Below are 25,203 nucleotides of genomic sequence, written 5' to 3' on the forward strand. Positions count from 1 at the left end.
TCGAAAAATTTAATAGAAATTAGATGAGTTATAAATAGATGAAACAAACTGACTTTAATAAATAAACAGACAAACGTATATGTTTTTCTCTAAAAATAATTAGCAATAAGATATGAAGAAATAATTAAATGAATAATATGACAGGAATAAAGATGCTTACATTTAAGTATTATACGCACTACACTACTATTATTAGGTGATTCAAAAATAAGATGCTTTATTAATTTATCACCATTTAAATAATATTTTAATGGGTTAATTACAAAGGAATCTATTAACAGTCTATTATAGCCTCAACGGGATCAGCGGTGCGGATATGGGACTCGGGGTTTGCATTATTAAACACTTGGATTCAGCTTTCAGTACCTATCAGGTAGCTTAACACTGCGTGCTCGTTGTTACAAGGGAGGGCTCAACGGGATCAGCGGTGCGGATATGGGACTCGGGGTTTGCATTATTAAACACTTGGATTCAGCTTTCAGTACCTATCAGGTAGCTTAACACTGCGTGCTCGGTGGTAAAAGGGAGGGCTCAACGGGATCAGCGGTGCGGATATGGGACTTGGGGTTTGGATTATTAAACACTTGGATTCAGATTTTAGCACCTATCAGGTAGCTAAACAGTTCGTGCTCGGTGTTACAAGGGAGGGCTCTACGGGATCAGCGGTGAGGATATAGGAATCGGAGTATGCATTATGAAACACTTTGATGCTGCTTTCAGCACCTATCAGGTACCTGAACACTGCGTGCTCGTTGTTACAAGGGAGGGCTCAACGGGATCAGCGGTGCGGATATGGGACTCGGAGTTTGCATTATTAAACACTTGGATTCAGCTTTTAGCACCTATCAGGTAGCTAAACACTGCGTGCTAGGTGGTAAAAGGGAGGGCTCAACGGGATCAGCGGTGCGGATATGGGACTTGGGGTTTGGATTATTAAACACTTGGATTCAGATTTTAGCACCTATCAGGTAGCTAAACACTTCGTGCTCGGTGTTACAAGGGAGGGCTCTACGGGATCAGCGGTGAGGATATAGGACTCGGAGTATGCATTATGAAACACTTTGATGCTGCTTTCAGCACCTATCAGGTACCTGAACACTGCGTGCTCGGTGATACAAGGGTGGGCTCAACGGGATCAGCAGTGAGGTTATAGGACTCGGGGTTTGCATTATTAAACAGTTTGATTCAGCTTTCAACATCTATCAAGTAGCTGAACACTTCTTGCTCAGTGGTACACGGGAGGGCTCAACGGGATCAGCGGTGAGGATATAGGATTCGGGGTTTGCATTATTAATCACTGTGATGCTGCTTCCAGCACATATCAGGTAACTAAACACTTCGTGCTATGTGTTACAAGGGAGGGCTCAAAGGGAGCAGCGGTGAGGATATAGGACTCGGAGTATGCATTATTAAATACTTAGATGATGCTTCCAGCACCTATCAGATAGCTACACTCTTCGTGCTCGGTGTTACAAGGGTGGGCTCAACGGGATCAGCTGTGAGAATATAGGACTCTGGGTTTGCAATATTAAACAAACACGTTGATGATGCGGATCACCCATCAGTTAGCTAAACACTTCGTCCTCTTTTTACACAAAGGTGAGCTCAACGGGATCAACGGTGACGATATAGGACTTGGGGTGTGCATTATTTAAACACTTTGATCCTGCTTCCAGCACATATCATGTACCTGAACACTGCGTGCTCGGTGTTACAAGGAAGAGCTCAACGGGATCAGCGGTGAGGATATAGGACTTGGGGTGTGCATTATTTAACACTTTGATCCTGCTTCCAGCACCTATCATGTACCTGAACACTGCGTGCTCGGTTTTACAAGGAAGGGCTCAACGGGATCAGCGGTGAGGATATAGGACTTGGGGTGTGCATTATTTAACACTTTGATCCTGCTTCCAGCACCTATCATGTACCTGAACACTGCGTGCTCGGTTTTACAAGGAAGGGCTCAACGGGATCAGCGGTGAGGATATAGGACTTGGGGTGTGCAAAAACACTTTGATGCTGCTTCCAGCACCTATCATGTACCTGAACACTGCGTGCTCGGTTTTACAAGGAAGGGCTCAACGGGATCAGCGGTGACGATATAGGACTTGGGGTGTGCATTATTTAACACTTTGATCCTGCTTCCAGCACCTATCATGTACCTGAACACTGCGTGCTCGGTTTTACAAGCATTATTTAACACTTTGCATTATTTTACCTGAACACTGCGTGCTCGGTTTTACAAGGAAGGGCTCAACGGGATCAGCGGTGAGGATATAGGACTCGGGTTTTGCATTACTAAACACTTTGAAGCTGCTTCCATCACCTATCAGCTGTTAAAATGAAACAAAATGTATACTTTAAATAATTCTGTATTTTACGTGTCAATTATTTATTGTTTATAAATTCATTTAAATTCACTACAAGTGTATTATAAATAGGACACTTACGCAAAAGCTCCAAATTCTTTATACCAATGAAAATACGAAGCACTGTTAAAGTGTATATCTCCTCTGTATATTAGGTAAAGGTTTATTTTTTATGATTCTACGAGTATACGAACCAAATATCAAATGACAATTATGTGATCAAGTATGAAATTAACTACATATATAGGGTTATATAGGAACTATATATTCTTGCGGGATTGTGATGATAGCCCCGGGTGAAACCTTTTTTAATTTTTTAATGAAGGATATTACAGTAGCTCTGCGAGTAAATCTAAAAAAGAAGTCATCGAAATAACACCAATTATTTCAATGACTCGTTAGATTGCAATAGCTAGTATAGACTAATTTTAGACTACTGAAGCAAAGTCTTTAAGCCCCAGGCTACTATAGTTCATATTAGTAATTTACAACAGTTTATGGTTATTTTTATATCAAGTACGAGTTTATTTCTATTTTTTAGTTTCAATAAATAAAGTTTTAGATGTTTTAGTTAATGTTACCTTAGTTTTTTGTCTTGTCTATTAATATAACTTACGTGATTTTAAATCGTGAAAAGTTTTTCCCATGTATTCCACAACGTAACAGAACTCACTTATGATACACTTACTGTATAAACTTGCGAGATGCAGGGAGATTCAATCTTTCTAGGTCTGTTGTACTCCGAAGTATAATTTTTTGCAATCCTCTAAGTTGTATATATCTTAAATCCATGTTCTTAAATGTCTTTCTGTTTTTCCTCATTTTGCAATTTTTTTAATATACAAGTCCCTTTGGTACAACGTCCCTTATAAAAAGTAATAAAAAAGTCCCTTATTTCATTTTATGAGAAATATGATTTAATTATTCTTTTCATTGTAAGTAACTGGACAAAATTATGGAGATTTGCAGGAAGTATCCCTTGGCATCCTAACATTATTATTTTAAAAATAAGTATAATATACATTTATCAAGTGAGGATCTATGTTTTCAATTAAACTATAATAAGTGGGGTTTGTACAGGCTTTGGGAGGCATTGAAGCATTACAATAAAATATACATTTTAAAGTAAATCTAGATTTCCATAAAAATTAAAGTATAATTGTTGAAGGATAATAAATGTTTAGACATTTTGAATTAGGTATATGACGTATAAAGGATGGAACGTAAAGCCGTCACGTTAAATAATAAGGGAGGGTTAAAGGAGTCAGAGGCTGATGGTACTAAAAAATTAATGCTCGATACACCTACATTACCTGCCCACGCTTTCTTCAACACCTCAATCTACCTAATAATAGGAACTTGAATTTAGCTATGTGGTTAATTTAAAGCTATATATAAAACTAATCCACGGTTGTATATAGTAACCAATGTTTTACTTATTTATTGGCTGAGGGCTAGCGAAGCGTATCACTTTGGGGACTGTAAAATTTAAAATTTTTTTTTCTGTCTACCACAAAGTATCTCGAGAACGAATGTACCTGTATTGTTAAAACTGTCATTAAGCTTCATTCCTATACGAAGGGAACATAATATTTGATAATAGTGCATTTACCTCCATGGGAGTTGGCTGTGCCTTAGCAAAGTATATAACTGAGGGTTATAAACTTTGGTTTCATTCGGTTTTTTTGGGTCAACTTTGGTTATATCGGTTTTCTCAAACACGAATTGGAGATTTTTTTTTAACTGGTACATTTTCCTCAGCAAAGATCAGGAAAGATTCTAACAAAATTTCTTTTCTATCTGTCTCAAAACCGGATTGAACTATGGACTTGAGCGAAGCCTGTTACCTTGTAGATGTAAAAAGAGCACAATTTAACCATATAAAATAATAGCTATATGGAAGAAAATTTAAACATTGAAAGCAAGTTTGAGATAGACAAGCTAATGTAAAAAAATATCAAAAGTATACAAGTTATACGTTAGTTTAGCACATACCAGACTTTGCATCGAAGACAAAAAACACCAGAATTGAATACAGTCAAATCACTACAACTTAGAATACAGCGCTTATGTATGAAGTTACAGATGAAACTTTACCAATAGTTTTTAGTTATTAGCATTGGAATATACACACAGGGTGTAACAAAAAGGAATTTGTAGTGCAAAGGTTTCTTACCGGAAATGAAAAATATATTTTTTTTCATATTTTCTACTTTGTTTAGCAGATATACGCTATTAAGTTTCTTTATTAAAAATATTTTACAATTAATTTTAATTCTTGAAAAACGGATGTGAATTATTGTATTATATCGTAACATATAGCTATAATAAACGACTACTTCGATTAAAACTTTGCAAGCCTCAACAAAGATTTTAATCAATTTTAATTTCCAAGGATATCTCGTTTTTTAAAATTGGCTATAAATGTACAATCGCATTACACATATAAACTAAGTGTCCTATAATATGACAATATTTGAAAAGCTGTTATTTAAATGAACTCTTACTGTAATTAATATGAGACACTGAAACTGACAATTGAATCATTGACATCTAATAATTAACTGTATTCCCTGACACTTAAAATTGGGTTCTGGAGATACTTTTTGATGACTATATAATAAAATGGTAAGAAAGTGTCACTATAAGAGCAATTTCAGTAAGCTGGTTTTGTATCCTAGATTTACCAGAGTTCATTAGAGAAGAGGAGTTATAACCGCTTGACGACCTTTTATGTGATTCATTTTAAAATAATGTGACCCCTAAAAATGTGAATATAACATATTTGTAGTTAATGGAATTGTGAGTAAATTAAAAAAGCAAAACAAACGTGTGATTATAATAAAATAAACTTTCATATGTCAACACTTCCATCTCTAATGTTGTTGGGGTATCTTGCACTTGATTACCTGGTATATTTTTCCATTACTCTCCATCATCCATTCTGACATATGTAGGTAACAAGCCCTTCCCTTGATTTCGTTCGTCCGAAGTTCCACTTTTCCTTCCTATTACTATAGTCTCTCACTTGGACTCTATCTCAAACCATTAGAACTTTCCGAGTTCCAACTGTAATATCTTCGTAATTATGAATTGTCATTAACTCTGGTTTGAGTACAAAAACGTGTTCTCACTCTACTTCCTTACTTTAACTTTAAGTGGTATGATTATGTGCCAGTCGCATTTGGAGATTTTCCGAAGTTACGTTAGAAATGTATTTTAAATTTTAAATTCCCTTCTATTCTGCCAAAGCGAGGATGTTCATCTTAAATGTCTGGACGTATCTCTCCATTTGGTAATGCAAGTCGGGACGGTGCTATTTTCTTGTGAGTAATGTCAGACGCATTTACGAACTCCTGAGAAGCAAATTGTGTGCATTTGTCCTAAATTAACTGTGGGGAAAACCAAATTTTTGAAATAGTTTCCTTACTATTCACTGTCCATGTTGTTGTTGTTATACGATTAGGCACTACTTAAATCAACCTAGTGAAGACATCCACATCAGGTACTGTTTGCCCATCGGTAGGACCTACATAGTCAACATTTATTCTTTCACAATACCTGAGGGTGCTACCCATGGATGAACAATTATTGGTGGCACATTCTTAGTTTCTACACATTGTCAAGAAGAAGTCATTATATCATCAATATTCATCTACATATTTTTGAATTAAAAATAACTCCGCGTTAAAGCCGTCATCTTTGTTTAGCCAATAATGTGATATATACAGTTCATGAAGCACATGTTTAACAAGAGAGTTTGAAATCATTACATTCCAGCCTATGAGTATACACCCATACTGAATAGTTAATTCATTCTCAGTGTACCCATATGTTTCAAAAACAGTTCATGTTGTACTCCTTCCATTATGTATCATATGTTAAAATCTGTGTTTCTTCAGCAATTACTTTATTAAATAGATTCATAGTTCCAAATAATTCGTATTAATGTGTTGGGTTTCGGTATTCAATATCGTAAACGAATCCAGATAAGAAGTGAGCATAGTTGAATATACAGATTAGATAGATGGCAGAGTTTTAGATGAGATAAAGATGGAGGCTAATGGGTTATGGTCAGTAATTAATGTATAACGTCTACCGTAACATTATTGAAAAGAATTCTTTAATCTACAATCTATACTTAATGCTTCCTTGTCGATCTGGGAATATTTATGTCCTGATTATATTAATGATCGTGAATCATAGGCAATACACATGCCGGTGTCATTCTGATATTTGTGGGAAAACAAATAATCCTAGGCCCACTAGTGATGAGTCACTTTCAAGTGTTAGAAGTAAGGCAGGGTTAAAATGAGCAAGTACGTCTTCACTGGTGATGAGTTTCTTTACCTCCTCAAAGCTCGTCTCACAGAAACACTCGCACGGATTCAAATCCCATCTTCTTCAGCATTTTTATACGAATAAAAGATATTTATTTATGGTCAATTGTGTTCTTAGTATATTGCAAAATATAAAAAAAAAGTTATTATATAGTAATCGACTATTAAGGCAAATAGTAACACAACTACATTTATCATCTTATATTTGTTAATTAAAAAAACCTTTATATCTATTTGATCTGTTAATGATCTTATGTAATTTCAGGTAATGTGTTCGTGATTGCCGCCATCTTGTTGGAGAGAAACCTCCAGAATGTTGCCAACTACCTCATTGTCTCCCTTGCTGTTGCCGACCTCATGGTAGCCTGCCTAGTCATGCCTCTGGGAGCCGTATACGAGGTAATACATACCAATAATACAAAATCTAAATGTAAGTGTACGCTTTTCGCCACATAATACTTCTTGGAATAATGTATGTAAATATGTTCTGTACAATAATAACGCTAACGCTACTAGACCTCTAAAACATCTTAGACTGGAAGTAAACTGCAATGAGCAGTAGTCAATTTTACTAGAGTACAATCTTTATATGATTATTTATTTGAATTTTATTTTTTATTTACATCCTAGTTTGTAATAATGTATTAGGTTAGTTATTTACCTGAAGAAGAGGTCAGATTGCAGACCTCTAAACGTAGTGTAGCAGATTTTTTGTTTCACTGAACGATGGCAAATGTCCGAAAAAAATCTGTATATAGTTATAAGTTATAGTTATATTTATATAAACCTTTTCTTAGTCGGGAAAATATTACAAACAATATCTATGCACAGGAAGTAGATTTAAACGACTGGAACTCGAAGCTGTTTGGCCACGGAAAACATTTATAAAATAGCTATGTATATATTTAATGATCTGGACTAAATAGCTAACGCTAGTTTGTCTTAGAAACACACTGTAGACCGGAAGTAAATTACAAAGACCAATAGTCGTCATGTTGTACCAGATAAGACAATCGTATTAAATATATTTTTTAATAGCAGTGATATTACAAACATTGCTATGGCCTCGGAAATAGATTAAATAGACCAGAGGTACAATTAAATTGAACGGAAGTAGACGCTTTTAGACTCAAAAAGACTTTCGAAACCTAAGTATGCATATTTTTTCAACGGGGCAGTAATGAAATCGTTAATTTGGTACAGAGATTTCGCAGGCTGGAAATAGATTACAATGAGCGGAAGAAGACATTTTACATAGCAAAAATGTAAATATTACTATAGTATCGGGAATACCTTAGTGCTGGAGAAGATTACATTTATTGTTTCATCCACTCTCCGAATTCATTGTATCTATCTAATGGCCTTTAAACATTTCTTTTTATTTCGAAATTAATTAGATCACGTCTTCCAGTCACAATCAATAATTTTTTAAGTGTTTATTAGGCTATTATAAATAATATGCCTATGAAGTACCCATTATTCAGTTGAAAATTGCATGCAAAGGCTGGAGTAGTAGTAAAAGTATATATATATATATATATATATATATATATATATATATATATATATATATTAAGTGTTTTAACAAGGTATGTAATAATATTTATTAGGCCGTCTATTCTGAATACATACTCTGTTACATGATTGTTATTTCTAAAGTTTCAGAAATAAACTTTTCCTAGGCACTTATTGGCATTTTATCTTTAAACTATTATACTGTGTTATGTTGATAATACTAAAATAAATTTAAGGAAAATAAATTCTTTCAGAATTTAAGCTAGGCAGGGTGTTAGACTGCAATATTAAGGTAATAAATAATAATAATTTGTGATGCAGAAATATACTGTGTCTGTAGAAACAATTTGTAGGTTATGGTTTTATATTTTAAAGACATACATTCTTTAGTGACAACCAGAGATATTAGCTCTGGAATATAAGGAAGATGTACTTCCTTAGCATAAATAATACTGTATATTGAATATTGAAACTGCACAAAATATCCAAATATATTTACTTAGAAAATATGGCTAAGGTCTATTCTTGAGCGTTGAAGGTCAAATAATTATTAGGTAATATTTGGTATTATACTAGGCTAATGTTCCCGAATAATTACTGGCTTTAGATGTAATTGTACAGTAGTTACTCTCGGGAAATAGGTCCATACTTATTATTGTCCTACTCGCTCCAAAATAAGACATGTAATATCTACATTTATGTGTCCGGTGACGCTCCTCGCAAACATTTAGTAGAGTAAAAAGTAATGTTTAACTGTAGATTGAAACAAGGACAAAATATATTCATATATTTATGTACTTATGATAATTTTTTTGTTTTTAATTTTTGAATTCTATAAACCAATAATAACTTCAGAATAAAAGGTATTAAAAAAAGCTTAATGCATCCTATATATATATTTGAGGGGGATAAGGTAGTATTGCACTTTTGAAGTTTAAAATGCGTTCATTTCCTAGTACAAGATGAATGAGCGTACATCAAATATCTACTTCTATAAAGATTTTTTAAAGTGTCTTTATGAATCGAAAACAGTTATAGGACTAAAGGTGTTGTAAATAATACCTGTGCCAAATACAACGTACTTGATACCAAGGATTTGCAGTTGATTAAAGTAGTGGTGGTCTAACATTATTGTTAGTTGCGTATACCGCCTAGTAATAAGTACAAATACAAACTTTAAGATGAGAAAAATACTTTGTTAGTACTATTTCAAATATTTAACTCCAACTACCTCGGATACCTGTAATAAACACAGAAATTGTTCAAACGCATTTTGTAAATTATGAAACCAACTAAAAAATAACGATATTGTGCCTATTGGCGCGGAATGTGTAATTTCTTTATTGTTCTCCTCCACAATTACGATGCATTGTCTGTAATCAACAAAAGAGCTATGTATTTATAATTCTTCCTGTAAACATGGAACGTAAGACAAAACAAACTAGGACTTAACTAAGTGTTTTGTGTTTAAACAATGGATTTAAACAATGTACGCTGAGATAAAAGTTTCTATACCGTGCACAATTGTTTATCAGTGTTTTCATTATTGTTTAGAATATTTCAGTATAAAACATATGGAATGAAAGGTTATTTTTAAATGTAGATAAATCTGGAAGTATTTTGAAGCATTATTCCGTACTTTTATATTCACGGTACTATTGTTCATTTGTAAACTCATTTTAAATGGTTTTATTATCTTCTTATATTTAAATTCACGTAAATAAAAATTATATTTTTAAAGATGTCTTTATTGATAACTTTACTTTCTTAAACTGCTAGGTAAGATTAGTAACTCATACTATTTACATATGGTTAAAATGTATATTTATTACTAAATATTGACTTGCGTAAGGGTGTATATACTATTGACACAAATATTAAACGTTTTGTATAAGAATTTGGCGGACTTAGGAAGTAAAATATTTTACTTACAGTTAATAAAATCCGGAAATTCGGATATAGTTGCAATACAATTGTATTATATTTGAGTATAGTTTATTTAATTAAGTTTAAAAGCCTGTGAATAAATTCTTAAATTACAAATTTAAAAAAGTTAAAATACTTAAAATTTGATTTTTACATTATACATTATATTTGAACACTGAGGTATTAAAAATATGTGTTAAAATGTATGCTTTTAGATTATTTATTTTTAGATTTTGAGACGTTTTTGAACCATGTCAAAGACCCAAACCTTTAGCATTTCTCTGGATGAGACATCTGCTCTGTCTGATATTGTTGCAAATAGCAAAACAATGTGTTATAATGGGAGTAATTTATTGGTTTTACTTTGTTGTAAATTTTAATATGTAGATAAAATCTACATGAGTAAAGATAAAAACGTGTGAGAAAAAAACCTTTTACTAAAATCCATAGGAAATTTTGATTCATTACCTAGTAATTTCTTTAGAGTTCACAACAACAAAGAAGTAAATGTTTATATAGGTTAAAACCATGATCATAAGGATCCAGTTCTTTTTACAAATGAATAATCTTTTGGTTTGTATTAGGCCTCATATTATTAGAAAACTTATTTAGCCATGCACAGGTAATATTTCTGACGTTATGTAAACTAGCACTATTACTTTCTACAAATACCTAATAAGTTGTATTATTAACATTATTTCTGTGTGAATTAAAACCAAATGAAATTGAAAAACAGTTTTCAAACTAATTTTAGATATTACATGTTATAGCTGGCTTAAAAGGAAATTGCAGAAAGGCGTGGACTGCCATTAGGCAAAGTAAACATTCACGTACTTTGATATCGTCAACTCGACAGTAAATACAGTAAGGCAGCGGCTGGAAAATGCGTGGTTGATGTGGCAAAGGAATATTGTAAATAGTTTAAAGGAAATGTGATGTTTTTAACACTCAGGTAGAATTTAGCTAAATGCCTTTCTTTTTATAAACATTATTTGCTTTTATATAAATATATCAAGATTTTTATGTATTTTATACTTTATAAGTTCTCTGTTGAGCAAAAGTTATGAAAGAAAATTGAATGAAAAGGTATTAGTGGATTCATAAAATGATCTGTTAAAACTGTGGATTTGATATGTTCCTTGTTGCATTCTAAAGTGACTTCATAATTCCTTTTCTAGAAATAGATTATGAACCTGATTTGCTGAGCGTGAACCTTAATACTGTAACAGCTGCAAACATATATTTCTTTCACCCTGTCCATAAGTTATCTCAAAATCTAGAATAGCTACAGTTTTATATTCATGAAGCTTCATATCCGAAGATATAGTTTGTCACTAAATGGTGTTTGAATGAGCTTTTAGCGAAAATGTTTCCTTTGGTCACACGGATAATCAAGTAAGGCAATTCAAAATTTGCAAAATAAATATGAAGAAAATGGTCATATGACATATTATCATGTAAAATAGTAAACACAGGTAGCCAAAAATTAGATATAGATCGAAAAATTAAATGCAACCTCAATGATAATTATGTATTTCTTAATGTCTTGTAACTAATATTGCTTCTTTAATCATTATCAATATTCAAATTTTTACATTTCCTTTCTCTTTAGGCAGATCTCTACTGTATAAAAGCTTAATTTGTTGTATTAGAGAAATTTATAAATTAAATTTAAAGATCATAATATACACAGCAAAAGAACTCATATTGTTAATATGTGATCAAGTTTGTCATAAGTAACTTGTAACCTTAGGTTTAATAGCTGAATCTATAACTAGGAATGGCTTAAATAGATAATAAACATGATCCTTATAGCGTTATCTACAGACCATAGCATAGGAAGTAGTTATGTTACTAACTACAAAAACGCTTAGTTTGCGAACACTCGATTTTTGTTTCTCTTAAAACGCCAAAGAGTTTTTGGCCCTGAACACGCTATTTAGAATGCAGGTAAATGTTTTTGTTAAAAAAAAAAAAAAAAAAAAAAAAACTTAAATCTACCATTTTATTTGGTCATTATCTCATAATATTGATAGTTTCTTCCAGAAGTGTTCACAATGAAAAGAGCTTTGCCAGTGTAACAATATAGTTACTTTCCTGTTTTCCTAATTTAATCGGCTTTCATTACATGCGCAATTTATATGAAGATGGTATATTTTGTAACAGCCTACTGAGAAATCAAGAAATATTTTAAGTGTTTTAGTATAATTAAAATGCATTTACTCGTTAAAATGCTACAATTTAGAATTATATTAATCACTGACAACAGAAGCGACAAAACTAACAAAATAATTTTATTGAACCTTCAGTAACATTTTATTTACTTCTGTACCTTTAGTTTAATTACAAGGCAGGGATACGTCACACTGAGTATCGCGTAATATGCTTCTCTGAAACTGCAGGCAATATTTTACTATACATATACTGTACATATTTTATGTATAGTATATGTATTAGTATTATGTATGTATATTTTACAGGCGTAGTTGTGTTAGTAAATCACATGTAGTTACATTAAACATACTAATTTTAATACTTTGTCGTTGCAATGATGGTTAACATAAGACCAATTGAAAGATTCTCACTAAAAATCTGCCAAAGCATATGGAGTGACATGCATCAGCTTCAGTTTTGCTTAAGAAAAAGGAAGGTTTATGTAAAATTTTAATTCTATAGAACAGTTCGTGACAGGAAACAGATGATCATAGAATTGTTATAGCCTCTCGAGTGAAAGGCTTCTCTAAAGTTCAGCACATAATAAACCAAAAAGTAAAATCAACACTTACTTTGTACATTTTGAAAATAAATTTAAAAAACAAGTGAGAAGTATATTGAACACAATATTTGAGTTGTATAGCGTATATTTTAGGACCAATACTAGTTAATCGTACTGTATATTTACAAGCGTCTATGAAAATGACGTTACTAATTGTCTAAAGCATATTAAATTATACAGTATATAAATTCATTATTGAACAGTTGTATTGAACAGTATAGATTTGTATCTTACTAGCAGATTAGTTTTTTTGGGCGAACAGGAGAGAACAAACATCTTGTCTTCCTTTAAAATTTCATTTCATTTGCAGTTTGGAGTCATAAGTTTCTAAACTTAAGCTCTTTGACCTCGGAAAACTTCTCAAAGCCGTAAAGTTTAACTAAATGAACCTGCAGACTTACGTTTAACAAAGAGAAACTAAAACTATCTTTCTGAACATAGTGTCTGGTAATATTTTTAAATACATTTAATTGTGGATTCCAGCTGCTTTAAAAACTTTACTTTTGTATCGCATTAAGACCTGTTATACATTTTTACAGATATCAATTTATTATAGTGTACATATTGTTTGTAAAGATTATACTTTGAAGGTTTTAACACATGAAATGTTGTACAAAGCACAATAAATAGGCTATTGTGCTCCTCCGTAGACTAATGGATATAGTCACAGCTAACTGAGAGATCACGGGTTCAAATCCCGGGGAGGGCCAATCAGGAATAAACATGATAGCCAGTGTTCAATGAAGCCATCATAGCTTAAAGCTGAGGCTTAAAAAAGAGGGGAAAATAGGCTATAAATTGGAAACCGTACAAAACGTAGGAGTTTCTATAGACAATAAAATTGTATTCATACCTTCTTCAATATTGAGATCAGCCAGCATGAATTTTCCTATAAGTCTGCGCTCATTTTATATTTGAGTGCACTTAAAAATTTAAAGCCAACAACTGATAAATATTTTGGTTGAAATTGTTAGCCAATAAGAATCCAAACTTAGGCATAAAAGGCAATCGATTTTATTTTAGGACACAATAATTGTGGTCTTGATTTTCGATTCTGAATACTTTTTTATTCTTTTGCAATAAATTAAAATATAGTCAGATTTTCTGTAATCACGCATATATACAGGGTGAGTCAAAAATATGGTAAAATATTTTAAGACGTGATTTTTAGAGCTAAAAATAAGAAAACAATTTTATATAAAGGTAGGTCCGGAAACGCTCCATCAGTGAGTAATGGCTGGCGAAAGATTCTGCTTTGTTTTCAGTTCACCTGGTGTAATTAAGTGATCCTGAAATTATTTGTTCTTACTGTTTAACTCAAAATGTTAAGTTAATACAAATGTGTATTCAAACTCTGAATTAGCAGACATGCATTTAGTGTATGGTTTGGGACGCTGCAGGCAAGACGTCTGTATGAAGAGAAATTTTCCTAACCGCAGGTGTCCAAGCGCAAGATTTTTTGCCACTATTCATCAACGCCTATCTGAAACAGGTTCTTTGAAGTCTTCGGAGCATGGTAGTGCAGGCATCGCCCGATCATGTAGGACTGTCGAATTATAAGAGTTAGTTTCTTAATGAAATTTCTGATTTCCTGAAAAGAGCACTATATAACTGTCACCACAGTTCAAATGTCAGCCAATCTAATATTCAGAGAATACTACACGAGTACCAGTTACACCCATACCACTTCCAGCATGTACAAACTCTTTTGCCACAAGACTTCGCTCCCCGTGTTGTTTTTTTTCGATGGCTTCTGGGAAAATGTGCTGATCCAAACTTTTTAAATACACTTTTGTTTACCGATGAGGCTCACTTTACAAGAACAGCTATCATTAACTTCCATAACACCCACACTTGGGCAGACAGAAATCCTCATGCTATCAAACCTAATTGCCCACAAACATCAGTTTTCAGTAAATGTTTGGGCTGGAATTTTAGCAGATCATTTAGTCGTATTCGTGCTTCATCCCAGGCTTAATGGCGTGGTGTACTTGAACTTTTTTAAAGACAAGCTACCTAACCTGCTTAATGATGTACCTCTTGCATTGGCGCCAAGAAATGTGGTTTTATGCAAGACGGGGCACCTGCGCACTACTCTCTGGCTGTTCGTGGACACCTAAGTGAGAGTTTTCACAAATCAATGGATAGGCCGAGGTGGACCAGTTTCATGCTAGCAAGATTATCGGACTTAAATCCTTTGGACTTTCACCTTTGGGGATATTTAAAAACATTAGTTTACTCTTCCCCAATAGATACCATTGAAGAACTCCGATTAAACATTTATAATGGAATAGAAACCATTAAGCAGACACCTGGAGTTTTTGAACGGGTCAAAAACTCGATGAGAAGACGCATGAAACGCATGCATTTTCAACAACAGAGGTCATTTTGAGCATCATCTTTAATCTTCCGGTGAGGCTTAAAGCGATTGTAGATATGTTTATTGTATTTAAAAATAAAATGTTGAACTATAAATATGTTTTGTTTTTTACCAGCTGTTACCAATCAGATACTCATTCCTTATTATAAAACGCTACTATGCTCCGAAGACTTCAAAGAACCTGTTTCAGATAGGCGTTGATGAATAGTGGCAAAAAATCTTGCGCTTGGACACCTGCGGTTAGGAAAGTCTCTTGATACAGACGTCTTGCTGCAGCGTCCCAAACCATACATTAAATGCATGTCTGCTAATTCAGAGTTTGAATACACATTAGTAAATTACCTTCTATTTTTAATAATTGAAACACACAACACAAAAATGACTAATAAAATGGATGACAATAACTGGTTAAAATACTTAACACAAATACACAGTATCTTTACAGTTTGTTGTTCTGTTCAACAATTAGGTGACATATGCCATATAAATAATAAATGTCCAGCTAATTGTTTATTATTTAAAATGTTTACACTCCTGTTTTTTAAATGATTAATTATTACCAGCTGTTACCAATCAGATACTCATTCCTTATTATAAAACAGCAAAAAGTTTGCCGTGTAGTGTAATAAGTGAGGAGTCAATGTCATAACTTTTTTTACACATTAAGTTAACTTTGCTTATTATTTTTGTTTTCAGAATTAAATTCTATACAATCTGTATTAGGAAAAACAATTTGTTTATTGGTCATTTCAAATGTTATTGGACATCAAACATTTATGACGGTAAAATATTTTTTATTACATTTTTGGCAAATTCCATACTTGTTCTCAAAATATGTTTCACACTGCAACCTCTAGAATGGTTTTTATTTGATTTTTCAGTTGGTTTTCCTTATAAATCCACCTTATTTGAGTTGAAAATTAAGAACAAAACATTTCAGAAACACTTAATTACACCAGGTGAACTGAAAACAAATCAGAATCTTTTGCCAGCCATTACTCACTAATGTTTTCGGACCTACCTTTATATAACATTTTTTTTTCTTATTTTTTTAGCTCTACAAATAACGTTCTTAAAATATTTTACTATATTCTGACTCACTCTGTATATATACATAAAAAACCATATCAAGATCAATATATGTATGATATTATTCATATATCTTGATATTGTGATTCCAGTATAAACAGTAAACAAAATAATAACCTAATATTAATAGTATTATTGATTAAAATTAACTAACAAATTTATATAGGATAGAAAGGGCACGCATACCCATATGCTAATGCAATAAATTGAAGCAAGCTTTCTTGTTCTGCATTTTTCTTTACCCTACTAAAAACACTTGTGTTCATTTGAGGTTGTGAAAGTTTTATCTAAATTTACAAATATTTGCAAGTAGCGTTCATCGGAACTTTTTGAAATTTCAATAGAAAGGAACAATTGCTTACATTATATGATGTAGCTGGCTTAAGTTTTTATATTTGTAGATAAGTACTCTTCCCCGACAATGAGTACTCTTTTGCCTCATTAGTCTGGGGCAGCTAAACTCCGCCTTTCTATCGTAACACTTTATAAATCCTTTAAAGCAACTATATTATTATTACTTACAACACCAGGCTTGGATTAAAAATTTATGTTTAAGTCTCAGCTGCTTCAGTTGTTACACTATGTAAGTCGGTTATAGTAACAGCCTGGAGATCCATGCATCCATATATCTTTCGCCAATTTAGTAGCATCAGTGCTGGTACCAAGTAAATTGGGACTGACAATAAGCAAGCTTTAATATGAGGATCCATAGATATTTTACCATGTGGAGACCTATAAATCGTTTAGCTGCTAACTGGTGCAGCTACTTTAACTTAAAAAAATGTTTGCCTTAAGGCCTCTTAAAATTTTCATGTACTGAAAGTCTTCATTCCTAACATCTGCTGCATATTCCGCAGGTGTAATCATTTTTCTTGTTCTTGCCTAATAAGGTCACCATCACAGATAATAAACATCTTTTTACTGTTTTTATCGGCTTTAAACAACACTGTTTGAAAAAAAAAATAAACAGAAAAAAACCCATTATACAGTTCAGGTAAACTACCGCAACTGGTATAACATGATATTTTCATAAGTGCGAAAACAGTACTGAAGGTATGAAAATAAATACTGAAGGTTAGTTCGTTCTGCATTTCCTCAATACTAACATTTGTTCATTAAGAGATAGTCTAGACTCAGTTTACTGATTATAATATTAAGCCCAACCAAAAAGGCTCAGTCCATTCGAGTAATAAACACTATGTTTTTGATTAAAATGGCATTGCCAACTCAAAAATAAAAATTTCTGGGTTAGTCCACTCTGCCTTTTGGTCACTCATATATTGAAGAATTTGATTAGGCCATTATTAAACCTCACTTATATGATAAATTAAAATACAGTTTATCATCTGCAGCCCTCTTACAATAAAAAATAATGTACATCTTAATTTAACCTTCCGGTACGAATTTGGTAAATTTTGCGGTGGCTTTTTTTCGTGGATGATTTTGACGTTGAATTCAAAATGTAGAATTCAAAATGAGAGCTCCGTCTAATAGACTTTGACTCTATTGATCGTATAAAAGTATTTGGCATTGTGAAACACTATGTTATTATTTTCACAGTTAAGAGTGACAAATTGACGTTTCAATGTTTTATTAGCGAGGTCTGACAATATATGCTAGTCAAATATGAGAAGCGTTCTGATCAGATCGAGGTATTCCAAAATGTGTATTATGTTAAATATGTTCATCGCGCTGTGAAGAATTTATGTAATATCCATGACACAACACATGTAAACATAGTAAATAACGGAGATTCTATGTTACAGATCAGTCAAGGATGGATCCTGGGCCCCGAGCTGTGCGATATGTGGACCTCTAGTGATGTCCTATGCTGCACGGCGTCCATCCTGCACTTGGTCGCTATCGCGGTTGACCGGTACGTTCAATCCCTCAAAGACTCATCAGTGATCTGTGTTCGAATTAGCTATATATTTCATTGATAATAATAATAAATATATAGTTTCAGGTACAGACATTTGGTAATAAAGCTCAGTTACAATTTTGTATAAACTATAGTGGTCATAGCTATATAAATGCTCTATTAAAACAATACTGACCCTCATGCACTCTTAGAAGCTTGTGTCAGTTGTATAATTATGGAAGATGGCTCATTTGAAACATGTAAATTTTACTATAATCTTATAAAATATTTACTTTATTTATATTTTTATTGGATATTTATAAAGGATTCAAACTCTCATTAAACAATAATATAAATTTTAGAATTGTAAATTTTACAATCAAATGAAAACCATTTGAATACATAATACGCTCTTCCAAAAACAATACAAAAGTGCGAAAAATTTATCAATATTTATGAAGATTGTTATAAGGAAAACCACCGGGATCGTTACTATACATCATAAGATGTATTCATTTTTTTATCCCATCAAATGGTAATGAGGCCCTAAGAAAACAACAGATTACTTTGGGAGACAATTAAAAACTACGAAAATACAAGTATTTATTAGAATAGAATAATACGCTAGTTAAACTGAAATTGCTATTGCAATATTTCCTTTCTGTTAACCCTGATTAACATTATGAATATTATTAAAATTGAAAACAAAGATGTACCTCTAACACAATAAGATTTTTAGCAAAGAATTAATGAGGTTCATTAAACTCTACTGTTCATGAGTACTGTTCAATTGGAAAAGTGTATTGAAAATTTGGCAATTAATAAAATATACATTTGGTTTTATTTGTTTCAAAAACTTTTCTGTATAAAACTGATATCTTATTTAAAAATTGAAAACTTTTTCGGACGTATTTTATATTTAAGTTACGTATGTTTAGTTTCCTATTTGAATAAACGTAAAAAAGATATGTTGGGAAGGTTTTACACAATGTGAATTGGGTTCAGCTTCATTCACCTTCTGCTTCTATACTGCAACGTCTGTAAAATGTGACACTGTCACACACAGACTAAGCGGAACGCGATGAAGCAGAACTCAACAATTCATATTGTACCACCCCTTTCCACAATAACTATGTTACGGTAGACACTCAGTTACTTCGCTGTGCTTTGTAAAATCTTAGTGCACTAGACTGTGCATCTCATAAAACAATGAGAACACCGATTTGTCTATGTTTCACTAGTTAAAATAGAAACAACTTTCTTTTATTTTAGAGTACATGATGTTTAAATGATAGAACACGAAAAAGAACTAAGAGTAAATAGGCGGAGCTTGGCATATAGTTCTGTCTCTTGAATGAATGAGTCAAATGAACTTTGGAATCGTTCTTCATAGTCAGCAGTCGGCACAACAGTTATTTGTTGTTCTATCACACAGAGAAGAACAAGCCGAAACCCTCATCCTCTTGCATAATGGTTTTTTTGCAATTTTCAGTTTACTATGAGAGTGACCATATAATCAGGCAGTAGCATTCAAAAGTGCTCATTGTGTTAGCGAAAATCTACGCATCTATCACCAGATGGCTAAGTTGGGTATTCAACTTTTGGTGGTCCCCTTCTCTTAGTATCCTGGTGTTGATAGTGCGTTCAAGGATACAGAAATCATTGCATTTACTAAGTATTATTTGTGTTATTGACAAGGACTCTAGTGTTCCGATCTTAGGGAATTTCGTAACGTAATTGACAAAAAAACGAGTGAGGACTCCGTATGGTTCATACTTTAGCTAAATATATTGTGTATTCCTTAAGTTTTTGGATTATTTTTAATTATTAAGGATAAACCGAAACAAATAATGTAACGTTTGAAAATGGAGTAATGAGTTATAATAATCCAAGTTTGTATAGACATTAGGATTTATGCTTCAACGTTTGATTTAAGATATTAAAATAATATTTTTGATTGATACCTACATGCTTTCCACAAATGGAAATTCTCTATAAGACTAGACCCCTTACATTTTTTTACCCTTAAGTATGGATTTTCAGTTCTATGGCAACAAAACGGATAGGCTTTGACACAAAGATAAATATTGTTTAATAAACTCACACAGCGAAACTATGCTTTTTAATAATGGAAAATGAAAGGAAGTAGATTAAGCCAAACATTATTTACTAATTATTTTAGACGATCTCGTTATCTAAAAATTTCCATATCTTGGGATATATTTTGCAAAATTATGTCAAATGTTGCTGTGTCATAAAAATATGTGTGATACTTACTTTAAAAATAATTAATTGCAGTAATGAAAAGAAAAAATTGTTACTAAACTTTGAACCCACTGGTTTATATGAATATTTCCCTATAAAAGGAATACCAAGATGGGTCAGCCTTTTAGAAAACCCACATTAATATTATAGTTATCCAGGTAATTAACATTTAAACTTGCAGGAATTAGATTGTATTTATAATTCATGAATCTGATTGCCTTATATAAATACTAATAATGATATTATCTTTACATTTCTAAGATTTTAAGCGTAGTAACTTTTTACTTAGATTAGTTTTTAAGTACTAATTAAAACTTATATTATAAAGAGAATAATTTAATTTCAGATATTGGGCTGTCACAAACATCGACTACATCCACACACGAAATGGTGGCCGTATCATAGCAATGATCGTGGTCGTCTGGTCGGTGGCGCTGATCGTTTCCCTGGCGCCTCAGTTTGGCTGGAAGGATCCCGACTACTTGGATCGCATTAACATCCAACAGCGATGCCTCATCAGTCAAGACATCGGCTACCAGATCTTCGCGACATTCTCCACCTTTTACGTGCCGCTGCTGGTGATACTCGTGCTATACTGGAAGATATACCAGACAGCTCGGAAGAGGATCAGGAGACGTAGGGCGCAGAGAACCGCTGTCCTGGAGTCCTGCAAGAAGCCCGGAGGCATACCAGACAAGAAGGCCAGCAAAGGGTTGAATTTCCTGTCAAAAAAGAGGTTCCTAAGAATGAAGACCGGTGAGAGCAAGGGCACTTCGGAGGGGTTGGCAGCATCATTAGTTCTAATAGAAGGGCAGTCCACCTGTTCCACTGTGGATGCTGTAGAGGACGACACTGTTTCTAGGAGACCCAGCAATGTCGAAGCTCCAGAGGCCACCACAGCTTTCACGATTTCTGCCAACCACGCCGCAGTCACCCCTACAAACCTTTCCCCAGAGAAATCCTCAGAGGCAACTGCCACCACCAACAACGGGTCAGCTCCTCAACCCTCTGAACCGTCCAAATCTACCCTCCTCAACATGAAAGACTCTTCCGCCTCTCTAGTGCCCACTCCTACTCAGAAAGCCAATCACCCGCCCAAGAGAGACAAAACGAGAGATCTTGAAGCGAAGAGGGAAAAGAAGGCCGCGAAGACCTTAGCCATAATCACTGGCGCGTTTGTGGTGTGCTGGTTACCCTTTTTCATAATGGCTTTATTAATGCCTCTTTGTGAGTCCTGCTACATCAATCCATATCTGGCCAGTTTCTTCTTGTGGCTTGGGTATTTTAACTCAACACTGAACCCTGTCATCTACACCATATTCAGTCCAGAGTTTCGAATGGCTTTCAAGAGAATCCTTTGTGGCGTCAGTAACACAAGGAATCGAGGCAGGAAACTGAGATAATCTTTTCGATAGTAGTTGAAAGCCAATTCTATTAATTTGAATTTTTTTGGATTCGACAAAGAGTATTATTGAAATTTATTACCAGTTTTGATCTAAAATTATTTAAATTAAAGTACGCAAACTTGAAAATTTATTTTACTGTAGTAAAAGTAAACATCAGTGTGCTGTAAGACTCAATGTTTAACTGAAGCAATAACAAAATAACGAAATACATGATTGGACGCTTTATGAAACGGAAAGTTTTTTTATGAAACTCTGTAAGCTATTGAGTACTTACCCTTATGAAAATATACTACACAAATACTACTAGGCTATTATACCTATAAAAATTTACCTTTCCGAATTCACAATTTACTCTGTCCCTAACCTTCATCACCTGCATTAGTCGATTTACCGATTTCTCACAATTAAAAGTAATAATACGATGACTCTTAACTTATAGTACATACTTACTTACTAATATGAAATACTTATAGTTAACTATGCAAAAATCTGAAATATTGTGAATATGGATGTTGTAAGAAATTAAACTTTTGTCACATATTTTTCACCGTAAACCTGTAAATACGATGTATATTACTATTGTATATTGTAAAGTTTATTAAGACGTTGCATCTTTTAAAGTTTTAACTTGTTAGAAATGGACAACTGATTTTAAGCTAAGTTTAATTTGAAGTTCGGAATGCTTATGGGTACATATAATATAAATTGCGTGTATGATTTAGTGTTTTCAGCAATTATGTGTATATTGTGTGTGTACTAATAATGTATCGGTGACGCAGAAATAGTAAGCCCATGCCCACGGACTCATACGATGCACACCGTCATGTAATATATTATTATATCGTATTAAGTAATATGTATTGAAAATGTAAAAATAAAATGTTATTAATTGGTATCTACAAGTTTTTTGTATTGCTGATTTACACCTTTATTTTTGACTGTCCTTATAATTAAGCTGTACTAAAAACAACCTTAATGACAGATCGATTACAATTTTTACATAACATTTTTCAAATGAGAATAATAAAAATTTTAAATATATACCAATTTATATTTTAAGGGAAAAATTACCAGTATAAATATGGCATTATCATAACAATTGTATTACGAAAATGTATAAAATTGTTATTTTAAGTAAAATATAGAAACGTCTTAATTTAAATGTTACTACTGAACCACTGAATGTGAGAAAACGAAAATTGTGGCATAAAAGTGTATTTTGTCAGTTAAAAATATAAATCACCTAATTTAACTTCGGTTTCAGGGGCAGAATAGGCTTAGTAACCAAGTTTATGGAAATATTTAAAAAAATAAATACCAAGCAATAAAATTGCAAGAAGCTTTTCCATAGAACAGTTTAGTTACAAATGTTTGCGGGAAATAATTATTACTTTATATCAATACTTAATACTATTTTATAAACGTTCTTAAGTCTTCTAGTAAAGTTCCTCTACTTTACTAGAAGACTACTTATCTTGTAAAGTATGGCTTTTTAGTAACGATATAACCCTTGATCGGATATAAAAATTTGAATCATTTTATGTCATTTTAAAGAAAATTACTACGTATCTTTTAACAATATATTAAAATTTTGTCACAAATAGTGTTAAAAATGATGAAAAAATAATACAAGGTTTGATAGCTTAGCTAATAGCTTCTCCAAAGAACAATATGTCAATTTAACAAAACCTGCTTAGCTTCGAATATATTGTCACGATTTATTTATATTTTATTACGATTTCAATAAATTTTTAGAGTAGAAAAGGATAGAAAGGTACTAAAAGATTTAATTTATGCAACAATTGGTTTCAAAATAAAAATATCTAAAAAAATAATTATTATGAGTAAACCACTAAAATTCAATGTTCTTGATACAGTTTGAAGCAGTTCCTGGTTTGTATGCACAAAATTACTTTCCACTCAGCACACTGTATACGTGCTCCATTAGAATAGCATTCAGGGAATCTAAAATGCAAAGATTTTCGATGAAGATGATGCAATTTCAGGTCCTTTCTTTTAAGTTTGATATCAGAAGGATCTTTATTTTTTAAATGTCCTTGTTTCTGACGCGCTATACTCAGAGTGAAGCAAGTAAGGAAGGTCTTCAAAGGTAAAGTACCTATCCATGTAAACTGAAACTCCTTGCGGAAAGAGCATTAACTACCATGCCACAAATATTAAAGTGGCTTAAAGTTGGATCATTAACATTGGGATCTTTACCATTGCAAAGGAATATATCAATCGGCAACCCACCTGGAGCAGCTGCAACAAAGATTTTAATTCCGCATGCATTTGGCTTTGATTAACTAACATGCCTAGCAGGCCAATGGCCCTAAAAAGTGACCATTTAATCATCAACAGCTATAGTTTGAGGTCGTTCATTTAGGAATAAACCGGTTCTGATAGAATCACAAGACGGTTTACCTTACAACACTTTGTAGAGGTTTTTTAGGCTCAGGTACATCATGGTCATATGCCAACTGTAAATGATTTATAATGGCCATGTATTGGTCTCTTGGTAAAATAAATTATACTGCAGGTACCTTGGTCCTGGCAACTTAGTATATTCTCGTTCAAGGAAGACTCGTTATTGACATTTTTATGGAGTCACCAAAATTCTTTGTCGTTTGCTTTGATTTTACACTAAGAGGACGACCGTTATTTTCAATAAAGGTCCGGATGGTTTTTGCCTTAATAAGATCAAATATATTGCTAGGAATGTACTTTATAGCTAGAGATGAAGTATAAAATTATATTAGTATTAAATTCAGTGCTAATAATATTAAATAAATCCTTACTTGATCTTGAAAATAAATTACTTAATGAAAATAAGATTTGAATACTTTAGAAAACTTTTAATAAATAAATAAATTTGAAATTAAAAGTATCTTGTAATACATTTATTCAAAACAACTAATTAGAACAAAATACCGTTTACACTATTAGCTTTTAATTCAACTTGTGCTCTCCTCAACTTACTTGTTTGGTCTTCAATATATTACTTTGCTATAATATATTTATTTATTCATATTTTTCTAAAGTATAAATAAATAAATAAATATATATACATATTTTTATTTATTTATTTATTTATTCAAATTCCTTCAGAGTACCTACGACAAAAAGGTAAAAAAAAATTAAACGGCATCAACAATTTTGCCCGATTTATAGTAATCTTTAAAAGAGACAAACCATAACTTTAAATAAGATAATTGGGTGAACTAAAATAATTAGAAGGTAAGAATCAACATATTGAAATAACAATCAGTAGTTTAC

At 32.6% G+C, this 25,203-nt stretch overlaps 1 protein-coding gene across 1 annotated transcript in view; it reads left to right on the forward strand.

Annotated features, from left to right (window-relative positions):
* The window catches only part of LOC124366110 (5-hydroxytryptamine receptor), a 417,902-nt gene extending 395,081 nt beyond the window's left edge, over positions 1-22,821 (forward strand). The window contains exons 3-5 of the mRNA XM_046822376.1: positions 6,975-7,108; positions 18,162-18,271; positions 20,868-22,821. Of these exons, the coding sequence (XP_046678332.1) occupies positions 6,975-7,108; positions 18,162-18,271; positions 20,868-21,924 (1,301 nt within the window). The 3' untranslated portion in view covers positions 21,925-22,821. The remainder of the gene's footprint in view (positions 1-6,974; positions 7,109-18,161; positions 18,272-20,867) is intronic.
* Positions 22,822-25,203: the final 2,382 nt, after the last annotated feature.

The sequence above is a fragment of the Homalodisca vitripennis genome, chromosome 7, assembly GCF_021130785.1.
Source record: "Homalodisca vitripennis isolate AUS2020 chromosome 7, UT_GWSS_2.1, whole genome shotgun sequence".
Lineage (NCBI taxonomy): Eukaryota > Metazoa > Arthropoda > Insecta > Hemiptera > Cicadellidae > Homalodisca > Homalodisca vitripennis.